The 14938-nt window shown below is 33.1% G+C and overlaps 2 protein-coding genes across 5 annotated transcripts; one reads left to right on the forward strand and one right to left on the reverse strand.

The window, feature by feature from the left end:
• Positions 1-44: 44 nt before the first annotated feature.
• Positions 45-10693, forward strand: LOC113519715 (scaffold protein salvador). 3 transcript variants are annotated; one of them, XM_052900384.1, is made up of 11 exons: positions 45-102; positions 252-349; positions 449-617; positions 1340-1418; positions 1805-1915; positions 3053-3179; positions 5375-5485; positions 6849-7026; positions 7392-7528; positions 8252-8384; positions 8481-10693. In XM_052900384.1, exons 2-11 carry the CDS (start codon positions 265-267, stop codon positions 8548-8550), a joined length of 1200 nt encoding a protein of 399 aa, XP_052756344.1. In that variant the 5' UTR covers positions 45-102; positions 252-264; the 3' UTR covers positions 8551-10693. The 3 variants fall into 3 exon arrangements, with proteins under 3 accessions (XP_052756344.1, XP_052756345.1, XP_052756343.1); XM_052900385.1 differs by having other exon boundaries at positions 72-349; positions 438-617; XM_052900383.1 differs by having other exon boundaries at positions 72-349.
• Positions 10694-11152: 459 nt separating this feature from the next.
• Positions 11153-13349, reverse strand: LOC113519753 (uncharacterized). Of its 2 annotated transcripts, XM_026904940.3 has the most exons (3): positions 13187-13349; positions 12891-13114; positions 11153-11409 (listed from the first exon to the last, which is right to left on the reverse strand). In XM_026904940.3, exons 2-3 carry the CDS (start codon positions 13102-13104, stop codon positions 11255-11257), a joined length of 369 nt encoding a protein of 122 aa, XP_026760741.1. In that variant the 5' UTR covers positions 13105-13114; positions 13187-13349; the 3' UTR covers positions 11153-11254. The 2 variants fall into 2 exon arrangements, with proteins under 2 accessions (XP_026760741.1, XP_026760740.1); XM_026904939.3 differs by having other exon boundaries at positions 11155-11409; positions 12891-13349.
• Between the last annotated feature and the right edge of the window lie 1589 nt (positions 13350-14938).

A 14938-nucleotide genomic window follows, 5' to 3' on the forward strand; every position in this document is an offset into this window, starting at 1 on the left:
GACAAAGACAGAAATCTTTGCATGTATGTCAAATAATCTATTATAGTCTCATAATCTGTGTTAGTTAATTACTCTGTTCTGTTTTACTTATACAAAAAACGAGTATATATCATTCCTTTAATTTTTATTTTTTTAATAATTATTAATATAATTAATATCTATTATATTATGTGTACCTGCTTATTTAATGAATATTCCTGAACCTGTTCAATATTTTTCTTAGATATTCGTCCTTATATTAAATTTTTCAGAATTGAAGTGAAAATGATTTCACGGAAAGGACAAAAAGCTGTAAACGAAGGTGTTGTTGGAAAATATATAAAAAAAGATACACCGCCAGATTTACCTAGTACGTATAACGATTTAGTATTATAAATTTATCAAAATATACTGGAATTACGTGTCCAAATGTAATAAGATTGCTGTAGCAGGTATAGTATTGTTTCAGTTATAAATGTTTGGACGACTGGACACAACAGAAGACCCCGTAGTCAACCTTTTAATACCAGTGATGGGAATTCACAGAGTCACGAAAATAAATTTGGGAAAGCACAAACAATGAGTGGACATGCTGGGAAGTATACTCCTAGTGAATCAGTACCAAATTTAGCACATAGGTAAATAGAATCAAGTTAATTTAGTTCCTTTATTGTTTAAAACATTGTGTTTTCATCTTTTGTTTGACAAGTATTATGTTTCCTTTATACTTATACTTTTTATGAGTGAAAATGGAATGGTAACCCTGCTTGTGTTATCAGTATATCCTGGTGGGACATCAATGAGAGATAATAGGTGAGGATGAATGCAGGTCAGTCTGTCTGCCCATCATGATGAAATCAACAAGAATTAACTACAAATGTTTCCAGGGAATACCATGTGGTGGTTGACTGATTAGGGACATATTGCTAGTAATAGGGGAATATTGATTGACAGGTTTAAAAATGAATTAAAGGAACTATAAACATAATACACTTAAAGGAATTATAAACATAATTATATTTTTCATCCATAATTATAATCTTTGTTACTGTAAAAGTATATCAACATTGAAAATTTTAAAATAATCCAAATGTTGACTTTTCTATACTTTGTTTATTATATATTTGTTCCTATTTTGAAATTTCCAATTGAAAATCATGTAAAGGATTAAATACACTTGAATGTTTGTATTATATGAGAATTGAACTTATTGATATTAATGTGAATTAATAAGTTTCACTTATGTTGTAACTTTTATTTGCATAATATAACTTAGAGAAAAGTAAATAATCAATAAAAGTACATGAATGATAAAATTTGTATTAAAAGGAATTTATTTACTCATTGATACTTTTTATAGGCTGGGAAGTTTATCTACTAATGACTCAGCAAGTACATCCAGTAACTACAATTCACAGTATCAATTGGATTCTAATATAGTAAGTAAATGTATAAAATGCAGGCAAATTATGAACAACAAATTTTATAGGCTTATCAGTTCACAGAATCAATTTACATATTAACACAGGCCAAGCAATTTACATATTTTTAAATAATTTTATTGTTTTTGAAAATTGACCAACATTGTTGCTTACATTGCAATACTTATTCCAATAAGAATACTCTTAAAAAAAAAGTTTAAATTGATCTGAATTTGGAATTAACACATATGTTTTTATTCCGTAAATGTCTTCCTATGGAGTAATTTACAATTGAAGTCCATGTAACATGTAGAAGTTGCGAGAATAAGCTAGTAAGTGGAAATCTTTGACAATAACTACATAATTAATATTGCCACAATAACTTACTTTGCGGATGGTTGTAGGCTTCACATTCAGCATTAAATGAAATTGACGACTCATTCAGCAGGCAGCCCAGTTATAGATACTACAGACAGCAGCAACAAGAAGATCCAATTTATCAAAATCAGCAACAGGTACGTCTATACAGTAATTATTTTCATAAATTATTTATTAATTATTTTACATTTATATATTCGAAAAATGGTCATTAGGGTTTATATATTATTTACAAATGTATTATAAAATTATTTAAAGAATAAAGATTGTACTCTACAAAAGAAACCAATTTCAGTTGTGACGAAACCAGTTAGTTTGATCTAAAAACTGAACTACTGAACTGATTGTGATAAAACTTCTATGGGACCAATCTGTAAATATATTCTTTAATATAAAAAAAGAATTTTTCGAATCGGTTTAGAATTGACAGAGTTAAGAGGTAACAAACAAAAAATACAACTGAATAGAGAATCTCCTTCTTTTGAAGTTGGTTGAAAAATTGAAAAGTTAATTCGGTGCTAATTTAAACCGATTTTCATTATTTTTTTCCAATTAATAAGGTTTACTGGGAGTACACCCGGTTCACCCTATTATGTTGGTCCTTTTTTAATTTTACAACGATTAAAACTATCATTTTTCTGTTCGAAACAAAAAACTGTATATAATAAATACATTTATGATTGAAATCTGCATTTGCGGAGCAATATACACTTGTTTTCCATCCTACATATTACATCTTAGCCACGCGTATAAACCATCTGCCTTACTTTAGTCATGACTGATTTGTTTTATTGCTTAGCTCTAATTGTATCCTTAATAGCTTAATTTTTATTAATTTATGCTATTTGGTATACTTTATTCATACAACAATATCTTAAATTTGTGAAATTATAAAAAAGACCTTATAAAAAAGAACACTGAATGTTTTGCTCATTTTGAAAGCAGTTTCTATAAGAGATTCATAATGACTACTAAAAATGCTTTAAATTATGTTGACTTACATATGATTTAATTAATTATAATATTTATTATATTCATAGTATCAATGTCTTGAATACACGATACTGTTAAATATAAATCTTTCACAACAATTAACAGTTCTGTGAATGATACGTCCATCAACTCATCACATCACTATAATATGCTACAGAAACATTATACTGCTTCCATCATTTGAAGTTAGGATGAATGGATGATTGTCACTGGAGACATGCTCGAGCTATTGGAGTTTGTTGTTACTAAATTTTTATTTACAGTTAACATTGTTGTTTTAGGTTCAACAACAGAAACAACAGCAATATGGCTCCAGAGAGTCCAGTATACCGCGGCTATCATCAAATTTAAGTCTGACGCCAAGATTGCATCCTCCATCTCCACATTCTGTGCGCCTCCATAATGATTGTAAGTATTACAGCGTTATTACAACTATGAGTGGCTTGATTTGCGTGCCCTGCGAGGCAACATTGGGGATATTTATTATTTTCTACCGATAAATTTATTATTGCTTGGGTACCTCTGTCTTATTCGTGTTTCAACCGTGAAGCAGTTGTGTTTGCATGGCTGTGTTTCGGTTTGAAGGGTGGGATATGGCGTGAATTTACAGGGTACAGAGGAATAACACCTGAGTCCTCAGAAATGGCAACGCATGGGGGTATCATGGGCGAAACAGTATACTCTGTTATGTCCATGGTACTACCCATGTCTATAGGCGACGGTTATCACTTTCCATCAGGTGGGCCGTCAGTTTGTTTGTCATTTTAAGTTGTATAAAAAAAAAAAAATTTTGAAACAATAAATTTATTATTTTATCAGAGGGAGACTTTGTACAAAAGCCGTATGCTTGGGTACCTCTGTCCCATTCGTGTTTCAACCGTAAAGCAGTTGTGTTTGCATGGCTGTGTTTCGGTTTGAAGAATAGGTTATGGCGTGAATTTAGAATGTATAGAGGAATAACATCTGAGACCTCAGGAATGGCAACGCATGGGGGGTATCATGAGCCAAACAGTATACTCTGTTATGTCCATGGTATTTCTCATGTCTATAGGCGACGGTTACCACTTTCCATCAGGTGGGCCGTCAACTTGTTTGCCATTCTAAGTTGTATAAAAAAAAAACAATATTATCATGGTCGCAGGTCATATTGCATATCAAATACGTGAATACTTACAAAAAATAATAATCATAGTGTATTTACATGAGAGTTCTTTTATACAATTTTGGTATGGAACAATAAAATGACAACTGCACATACACATATATACATATATAGATTTGTACACATGTCGTGTACAAATCTACGCAAAGATTAAAAATAGGTATATTTATAACTAGCGACCCGCCCCGGCTTCGCACGGGTGCAATGCTGATACTAAATATATCTACCTACTATAGAATGTCCTTATAAATAACGTTTACAGCTTTTTTGTCATTAGACAATACGAACGAAGTGCGACCTTAGACGCGCTATTATATAGCCACGCGCCGCGGGCCGGGCTAGTACCGTCACACCGCTATGTCCCTGCATTTTAAATTTGTAATATCTTCGTTTAAAATATTCATTTAAATTACATGCTGTAAATGGCCATATTGATCTTTATTATTCAAAATCTTCCCCCCGCTTCTAGGTCGCTTTACTTTGGTAGGCGTTGATTCGTTTTGAAACACCCAAACCGTTGACTGGCGCTTTGTGTTTGGATCGTATTGATAAATCCAGGATTCATCACCTGTAACGATGTCGTAAACACGCCGGGAGGAGCCTGCTTCAAATTTGTCTATCATATCATGGCACCATTCCACCCTTGCTTGCTTCTGACCATCGGTGAGGTTGTGCGGTACCCAGAGTCAAACTATTCTCCGCACCCGTAGACACACGTGTAGAATCTCGTGAAGGCTTCCTGATCCAATCTGCAGTATATGCTGAATCTCTTTGTATGTAACTCATCTATTGTCTTGGATCAAATTTTTTCATTGCTAGCACGTTTTCTTACGTAACAGCCGTTAAAGGGCGACCACTTCTTTCTTCATCCCCCAAAATTAGTCGACCGCACTTAAATTAATTATACCAACGATACACGGTTGCCTTAGAAGGGCCTTCATCCATGATTGCCATTTGTAGTCTATCGTACGATTCGTCTAGTTTCAGGCGACACTTAAAATCGTAAAAAATCATAGCGCGAAAATGCTCTCGACGCAAATCCATTTTTCAATGAGACACGGTAATTTTAATTAGCTCTCAAAAAATGTGGAGAGAAGTTTTGAATGTAGGACGTACCTGTTTTTACTTATAAGTAATCATATTTTTAAATAAATTATGACTGGCCAGTCTCACATACATAAAAACGTTTCCTCGCAATACTTTCTGAGTGACCTGGTACATAATTTATTAGCACAAAAATTGACGTTTATTTTTTATGTTTGTTATCTCATGTCATTTTTACCTATTCAAAAAGTAACGATTGCAACATAAAATCCAATTTTAATTTTATTATATGTACAAAATTACTCGTATAATAAAAATAAACAAGACTAAAAGTTCTACCACGAGAAAAGCAAATTAATTTAATATATTATTTATATTATTAGTGATTTTGTTACAGCATATACTGCAGGGAATCAGTCGTCACCTATTTACTCCAACTACGTTAGTGCATCAGCTCTTCCTTACCCCAGCAAATCTCACGGAAGCACCATCATTTCCAGTAGCCAAGGTACTATCGTGTGCATTATATTCTAACGCGATCAATTGTTTTATTTCATATGTATATTTATTATTCGAGACATTACAAATAATAATATTGATAATGTTTATATCTACCGCATATTTGACATTGCTATGCGAATGTAGACGTTGGCTAGATTTCAGTTGGCCCGACGCCATTTGTCTTACTTATTTTAATTGAATGTAAATTATTTTTGTCAACATTCTAGCAATATATTTTACTCCCCTGTTGGTGTCACACTAATTTCGTCAAGATTGAAGTTAGTTTCGTGTTGCGCTGATTATGTTTTTTAAGAGACGGGAATAACGGGTTCTTGATTATATTTTACGTAGATTGTCACATTAATTTCCATTAAGACATTAGTCTATCTAGCGCCCCTAGACAAATTTTTGATGTCAAACATCATCACCCATATTAATATCGTCGATATCGAGTTCGATAACGCTCGCATCAGGCCCGTATCTCGTATGTAACTATAACATTATTCGGCGTCCCTTTCGGATTTCGCCTGCGTCACTCGCTAAAGCCGATATTGGCAACAACCCTGTGGTTCAAGTGACTTTCTATGTTGCTTCCTTCATGATGGCACTATTCGAGGAATTAAAATACTTGTAAAAGAAATAGTAACGTTGTGATATTAATTTAGACTGGCCGAGTGGGTTACAATAAAATAAAATAAAGTACCTCAGTGGTTTCTTAATTTTTAAAACTACGAAACCTACCTAAATTGGACTCACATTTCCGTACTAACTTCTATTCTTATCTCTATTACTAATGAGAGGTCATTTGGGCCGTTGTATGTGTAAAGAACTTACCTAAATTCCTTTTGTATATGACAGTCCATATGAAATAAAAACTATATTATGAGTTTAAGAGTAATTTAATATATATATGGCATTCGAAATAATAGCAATGCCAGCGACTTCGTTCGCAAAAGCAACCTATTTTCTACTGTAATCTCTTGGATGGATTAATAAAGAATATCTATATATTTCTCTATGTCCTTTTCCATGATGATCAGTTAAGGCATCAAGAAGTAACACGTGTTTAACCAATTTTAAAAATTATTACACCTATAGAAAGCTACATTATCAACGAATAACATGCGCTATATTTTATTTAAAAAATCTACCTGTCTATCCGCGTAAAGCCTGGGACGGTCGCCAGTATGAAAGAACAACACTAACAGTACCTACAATGACCGTTTTTTTCGACAACGCTCATTCTAGATGTAATGATCTTAGCCAGATATCAACTGTACAATATCAATATATTCATAATATTTGGTGGCGGCGGGACATGGTCAATCGCCTAAAGTGAAACAAATATATGAAGTAAAGATGTGTCGCAGCGTCCGAGGAGTGCGACCTGCCGCTACCGCCCGGCTGGTCGGAGGATCGGACGTTGCGCGGCCGCCGCTACTACATGGATCACAACACGCAGACCACACATTGGACGCACCCCCTCGAGAGCGTGCCGCGGCCTTGGCAGAGGATCTCCACGCCCCACCATGGAGTCTACTATTTTAAGTAAGTTCTGTCTGATTACAACTGCTACTTCTTTCACAAATAAATTAAAAATTACCTATCAAATGCTTGTGTTAATAGACAAAAATGGAATACTCCGCCTGCACACAGTTACACTGAAGAACAAGCGAGAGATGATAGGTGGGGATGAAGTCAACTGACGGCCTACTTAAATTTCAAATTAAATTATTGATTTAGAATGAAAATCAATTTAAAAAGAATTAATCACGATGGATTCCGGGGGAGCATGTGACCGGTGGTCAGGTATATTATTGCTACCAATCCGGCTGCTACTTCCACCCCATTGTATGGTGTCTGGCAACATCGTGTGTATTATAATATCATATTGACATGTTGTAATTTTGCAGTGAAATAACTCATCAAACGACTTACGCTCACCCGTGTTTAGTTGGAGGTTGTTACGTTGTTAGTCCATACGTACCTACCCTTGTGCCGCCTTATCTCATGGAGGAAATACCGCACTGGCTAGCCGTTTATTTTAAAGGTAATTATTAAGTAAACAAGATGAATTTCTTATGAAGAAATTTTATAGTAGTTACTTTAACAAAGGTCATAATTTTATTACCTTTGTTACCTTAACAAAGGTAATAAAATTATGACCTTTGTTTATAATTGTCACTTTATCGGTATTATCACGTATGTATGTACTTATGTGTATACATTCATGTAAGTATAATTATATGATGTATAGTAGTTCTCCATTATATATATCATATAATTTGTATGTCAATACAGATACGTCTATAACTATTTCCATAACAATTTTCAATATTTTTCATAACATAATTAAATTTCAATTTTTTCAAAAGTTGACTGGTACAGAATGTTATATAGCATTAAGGCAATTTTTTGTAGCAATCATTGTTATGTATAAAAGAATAAACAAAAGAATAAACATAGAATCGAAAAAATAACGTAACCACATTTTATTACCAAAACGCGTAAATGAACTAAATATTAACTGTTTTTTTTTTTAAATTGTATTTATAATTTGTAACAAGTTTATATTGTGAGACTTCCTCATAATTTTGCTGGTTTATCTGATATAACAGATTTTTTAAATTTATTTGCCATGATTTTATACATATGAATTAATGAATCTCCATTCCCAATTATTTTTCTATTGAAAGTAAAATCTTTGACACCCATAAACATAAATAGGTCCTATAAAAAAATCGAGTTATGAAGAATTAATTTTTTTTTTCAGCGGATCAAGAATTGGACCACAAACTACGTTGGAACATGTTCCGACTGAGTGAACTAGATTGTTATTCTGATATGTTAACAAGACTTTACAAGCAAGAGTTGCAGCTAATTGTGATGAAGTATGAACAATATAGGTGAGGTTAAAGCAAATTAAGTAGAAAAAATATGATACAAAAAATAATTATTTCTGTTGTGTAGTATGAAAAATGTAATGTATTTTTTTTTTCTAGATCTGCGTTATTACAAGAAATAGAGAGAAGGCGGCACGCAGTGACATATCACGCGCGTGCAAATTGTTGAAAGAAAACCAACGGATTGCCTTATCGAGCTGTGATCTTTAATATAAGATTTATATTTAATGTCCGAGGACGTAAAAATATATTGTAAGTTTTTAAATCTCACAAATGTATGTGTATGTTATATAGTATTTTTATAATACATAATTAGATATTATCATCACTAGGTATTTAAAATGGTAACTTTGGTGATTCGGATAGGAGTCGTTTCGTGCTATGAGCCGTATTACACAAGTATTTTAAAATATAGGCGTTGACTGACAATTGAGACAGATAGTCTCAATTGTCAGTCAACGCCTATATTTTGATCAGTATAGTATATGATCAGTATAGCTATTTTGTTATACTGAATTATCACATAGTGCAGGACATTCGTGTAGTGGGGGGACGAAAGAGATAATGCGACGTCGCGCACAACTGTCTTTGTATAAAATATTTGAAAATATGTATGTACATCTGTCAGCCCACAGGATACAATATCTATAAAGCTTAATTTACATAATAAAACTTGTGCCATGAAACTGGTTTCACCGTCTTAATTTTCTCAACAATCATGAATATTGTCTGTGTCTATAAACTCTCCAAATTTATGCATTTCACGAAACTCTTTCGAAAGTTTCGAGTTCTGCGCATTTTTTATGTAATAAATGCCACATTTATTACATAATCTACACATAAGGGTGTCTCTTATGTGGGTGTAAATTCTTTTTGGTTCTTTAGAACTTCTTACGTCTACTCTGGGTAATAATTTCCCATCCCAGTGAACGGTCACCGTTTCAGGCAAATTATCCTGAAAATCTAATTTTATAGCTTTCACTTTATCTTTTCTACTATGTATGCGAATGCATTGAATAGACGATTTATTTATCGGGAACTCATCACAGCTGAGATCTAGGGTTTCTACTACAAGTATATAGACACAGTACTTTATGCTTAATTGAAATCTGTCTAAAGCGGCAACTAATTTCGGAGTGACAAGGAAAGACTTTGTCTTTCCTTCCTCTTTTAAAAGTTGTTACAGAACTTACCATTTGAGATGTTGATAGCAAGGGTTCCTCAAGGCTTTCGTTAGTGCTGGTAGGTTGATTTGAATTTTCTTGCGTTTCGATAAAATGTCTTTTTTCTCTTCTTTTAATTTTCTGTCTTGTTGTTACTTCTTTCTCGGCTAACTTTTTATCTACTCCCGCTAAATATCATGGACGCCCTGGTTCTCTTTGTTTTTGTAAAAAAAATTATCTTGTATTTTTATCCATTCTAAATCATTGCGTGTGCTATATCGAATAAAATATCTAAATGTTTGTAAGTCCTCCTCATGGCGCGATTTTTTTTTTTTTAATTCTCCAAGCACGGTGAAGATCCACAAGTTTTTTTACACAGTTAGGCACAGCTCTGGTAGGGATTCTAACTTTTTCCAAGAATATAATACACTCTCGAACGGCAAGATTTGCGCTTTCATTAACAGTCAATTTAACTTCGTGAATGTTAAAAAAGAGGACTGCAAGAACTTGACGATTAGACGGTAACTTTGCTCCAGTTATTTGACGGTTAACGTCACCAACTAAGAAAATATCTTTTTTATTGTTTCTTAATTCCACTGCCATTTTTTTAACATTAATATAATATGTTAATCACGAGAGTTACTGTGAACAAATGACAAATATGATGGATGCGCGTCGCTGAAAATTAAATGAATGTCTCAAAAAATGTAGGCAGCTTATATCATTGATAATAATAAGTCACATAAATGAGCAAACTTTTCTGAAATTATAATTGTAAAAAAGGCCTAATTGGAATGTGTATATATGTTACGCCGAGTGTGGACTGTGAGCGTCCGTGGTATCGTCAAGTGAAGAAGCCTGACTAATATTATAACGATGTATCTAGCAAGTTATTAGTATACACTTATAAGTTGTTATCAAGGAGTCTATATATTTAAGTACCAAGATATAGGCTCCTTTTATCCGTCATTTAGACGAATTTACGGGCGTGCTAGTATTTTATACATGACACCTAACATTTTACAATGAATAATATTACTATGGCCACTATCAGTGTGATAAGCATGTTTATAGATACAACTAAAAGTTTTATACTTGATCCAATTTAAAATGTGCCTTACAGTGAAATACAATTATTTATACAAGTAATTTTGCTTTTTATTAAGCCTTGCAAATATTTGGAAAACTTATATTTTCATTGCTAAACCACTACTGAAGTTTTAGAATAGATAAAGAATATGTATGTGGCATCAAGAAAATTACATTAAGGTTGTATTCAAACACGACTCAGTCAACAGTGCGTTATCTCACTTGTTGTATCCAAATGGCTAGATCCACATAAAGCAGATTTCATCATATCAGCCGTTAACAGTCCACAACTGAACACAGGCCTCCCCCATATGGTGGGTTTTGCCAGTGTTGCCACGCTTAGTGGGCAGTAGGCAACCACAGGTCTTTGGTGATGTTTTAAAAGAGCCACTGTTGTCCATCTTTCAACCATTAAGTTCCCTTAGTTGTCTCTTACTATAACCACAGGAAAGGAAGGGGCTGATTTTATGTCGGAACCACACGGCGGCGACAGAACAATTACAGTTTAGTTAAATAATAAAGTAATTTGTAACAATTATTATTTTATTTAGATCTATTTAAATCAAAACTATAAATTATTTACAGTATAACATGTAACTAGTATTATGCCAATAATTTCTGTTATGACTTTGTTAGTTCTTCATTTTCATTAATTGCTTCAAGTTTAACAGACTTGTGTTCTCCATCAACAATATCATATTCATCTACTTTCTTGAATCCCGATATCCTATATACTTTGGCATTTTTTATCCCTAAAGTATTAGCCCATGCTTGACCTGTAGAAACCAAGTATATATATATTTAATTCAACATATAAAACTGTATTTTCTTGAACATGGGGTTTGCCAGGTGCATTGAAAAAGAATAACAGCAATACCTCGCAGCAATATTACACTACCTCAACTTACAACCCGGAATTACACCATCTTCAAATCTCGTTCATGTTTGATTGTTATGCAAATCTTGATTATTTATATTTTATCTATATTATTGTTAACCTAATGTGCATATCCGAACATGTCCCGTGAAACAGACTCATAACTAGGAGCCAACAGCTCACAGACAGGTGTTAACGATTATACCCCAACTTACGCGAATTTGAATTTGCAGTTATCATTTAGTACGAAATATTGCTGCATTTACAAAAATTACAAACATACCTGCAGCATTCTATAATTTTTATATCACATATGATTTTACATCTACCATACATTGAATTTAAGGGTGTTCATAACAAAGTATGGTAATGTTGCAGTTATTTGTCAATTTTGTAAATCAATTGAGGAATTTTCAATATTTCCAATTTATTATTTAAAAAAAGAGCATTGCATATGAACTAAAATGTTCTGTTACTATGTTACTATTATTACTTGCTGAAAATTCGAAATTTAATGGCAAAATTGTATTTGAAACATTTCAGATGCATAATATGAAGCGCAAAGATTTTAATGGCACATTTATATGCAATATACTCTATAAATATAGTATTTTAATTTGCTAACAGAACAGTTCTTAAATAATCAGTCAGACTTTGAAAATTGATAAATTGTTTTTGAATTGACAAATAATTGCAACATTAAGCAAATGGTATGAAGTTTTTACTGAACTAGATGTTATCTTGTGGAAGATCATATCACTGGTTATTCAATTTGAATTATTTTGTTTCATTCTGCTATCATTAATATGCCTGGGTGAAATGGAGTCAGAGACTGATGGCTAATATGAAAGGTTGTAGAACTTCTAATTATAAGCAGAATTAAACAAAATAATTTTGATCAAATAAAAGTTATGAACACTTAATAGGATTTAAAGTAAAATAAATATGCAAATGACAGTAATCTCTAAATTAGAGATTACTGTTTATTATTTATTAGGGATCCTAATTGTTAATCCCAAATTTTACTGTTATAGAAAATATAATACTTGCTATGCCCATGTTTTTGCCTATCATATTAGAATCCAACTTGTTAAGGTGATGATTTAACTTTTATCACTTAGATTAAATGATTTCGTAAGGGCATTTTAAACACTAGTAAAAAATTGCAGGGTACAGAGGCATAACACTAGTATTTCATAATTCTGTGATCATCCATAATACTATTCACATACGATAACTGTTTTCCATCAGGTAAACTATAAACTTATCATTCTAAATTGCATAATAAAAATTGACACAAAAAAATACCTCTACATACATACATGTATACAGTGGCCAAGTTTTTGTATTAATTTATGGTACGTAATCAATGTTAATTACCTGGTGGAATAGATTTTTCTTCCTCTGTTTTTAAACCGTAATAATCTGCCCAATCAGCTTTGCCCTTATAGGCACTATATATGACTAACCCAAAGGCATTCCATGCCACTAATCCATATGCTATACTCAGTCTACGTTTCCACAAAATAGCTTGATCAACAGGTATTGGTTTAGTTCTACGACGTACAAATCTATGCCACCACTTATAGATCATTTTGAAAAATCTATAATAAAGCAAGAATAACGCGGATTGTTATACAAACATAACCAAATTATTTTTATATAATTTTCGCTACCTTATAGGACTTGGTTTATTTATCTCAATTTATTTGTTTTTTATAATCGAGAGTTAAAACTACAATGTACTATTTTATTTAAATAAATATTAAATAACCAAAAGCGCCGAACAGACTAATAAAAAAGTGAAAAAATCTCGCAATTTGACAGTAAGTGTTACAGATTAGAAAGGTGTTTTTTTAGTACGTTGTTCCGTTATGGAACAGGCTAAGGTCAGAGATCATGCTGCTTAAAATAAAGATGTTTAATGAATGTTCTTAGTCTATGTTATACTACAGGTTATTACCATAATCAATGCTTACAAGTATTATCCTTCATCTATGAATAGTGCGATAAAATACATTGACAAGTTTTTTTTTTTTTTTACATTTCGTTGGTGTTGCCTCTGCAGAGCGCTTTAGGAACTAAAAATGATTGGAAACGGCTTATAGAGTGCGACAGAAGAGTAAAGTGGTTAGTGACTGCGAAGAAGGAAAAGAATAGTCGACTACCGGGCACGCGACCGTTCCGGGCATTGTTGCGGCCGCACGTCCGAGAGTCGACCAGCCATAAACCGCTGTAACTTAGCGGATTTTCCATTTCGCGAGGAGGTCGACCTGGTTGGGTATATTGCTAGCAATGGGATTCTCAGTTTTCATTACTAACAATCCCTTTTCCCCCTAATTTAGCGGGTTTAGTTCTAGTTGGTTCTACCAAGTGTTCTACTATATTATCTACCTAAGTTATAAAAACTGTATTACTTAGGTAGATAATAAGTGATTATCAAATTAAAATTAATTAATTAATATATATATATATATATATATATATATATATATATATATATATATATATATATATATATATATATATTTAATAGCCCTGGCTCATTATTTATTATTAAAAAAATATACTCTCTTAACGGAGGAGGAAAAGAATCTCTGTACTACATGGATTGTAAAATATGAAGACTACCAACCCAACGACAATTCATCCACACACCAGGGGTAGTCGCCCCCGGAGTATAGGCTGAAGCAATGGGATTTGCCCCAAGACCCCCATTTCAGCCCTCCTCCAAAAAAGAGGGTGAAGATGACCCGTACAACACGATATGAATTGCAAATAGCGCTGTTTGTCGTATAAAATTGCATGTAACACATTTATTGATTAATTGATAATTATTTTATGAAATACATTTTTGGACAATTAGTAATATTTCGTGAAGTAACGTCTAGTAGGTGTTGGCTCCTATAGGCAATTATCTCCTTAAGTAATTTATACATAAAAAAAAAGGATGTTGATTGACTGACTGATCGCAGCCTGCGCTATCGGTATACGTAAACGGGGCACAAGGAGAGATTTCCACGGGGAACCATGCAGGGGTTAACTTGATAGAGTTTATAGCAATAGGGATGGACTTTTTTTTTTGATGGGCGAAAATGGTATAGTAACCCCGCCTGCGCTAACGGGATACGCTGGCGGAGCACCAGTGAAGGGTGATAGATGAGAATGAAAACAGGCCAATTAGCCCATCATGATGAATTTATCAGGAATTAACCTGATAGTTTCCAGGGAGAACCGCGAGGAGGTCGACCTGGTTAGGTATATTGCTAGCAATGGGATTCTCAGTCTCCATTACTAACAATCTCTTTCCCCCAGTAGGGATGGACTATAATGGAATGAAAATAGAATGGTAACCCCGCCTGCGCTGTCGGTAGTTATATACTGGCGGTTACCAATGAGGGATGATGGGTGAGGATGAAAATATATCA

This window comes from Galleria mellonella, unplaced genomic scaffold, assembly GCF_026898425.1.
Source record: "Galleria mellonella isolate WM207_F2 unplaced genomic scaffold, CSIRO_AGI_GalMel_v1 utg65, whole genome shotgun sequence".
NCBI lineage: Eukaryota > Metazoa > Arthropoda > Insecta > Lepidoptera > Pyralidae > Galleria > Galleria mellonella.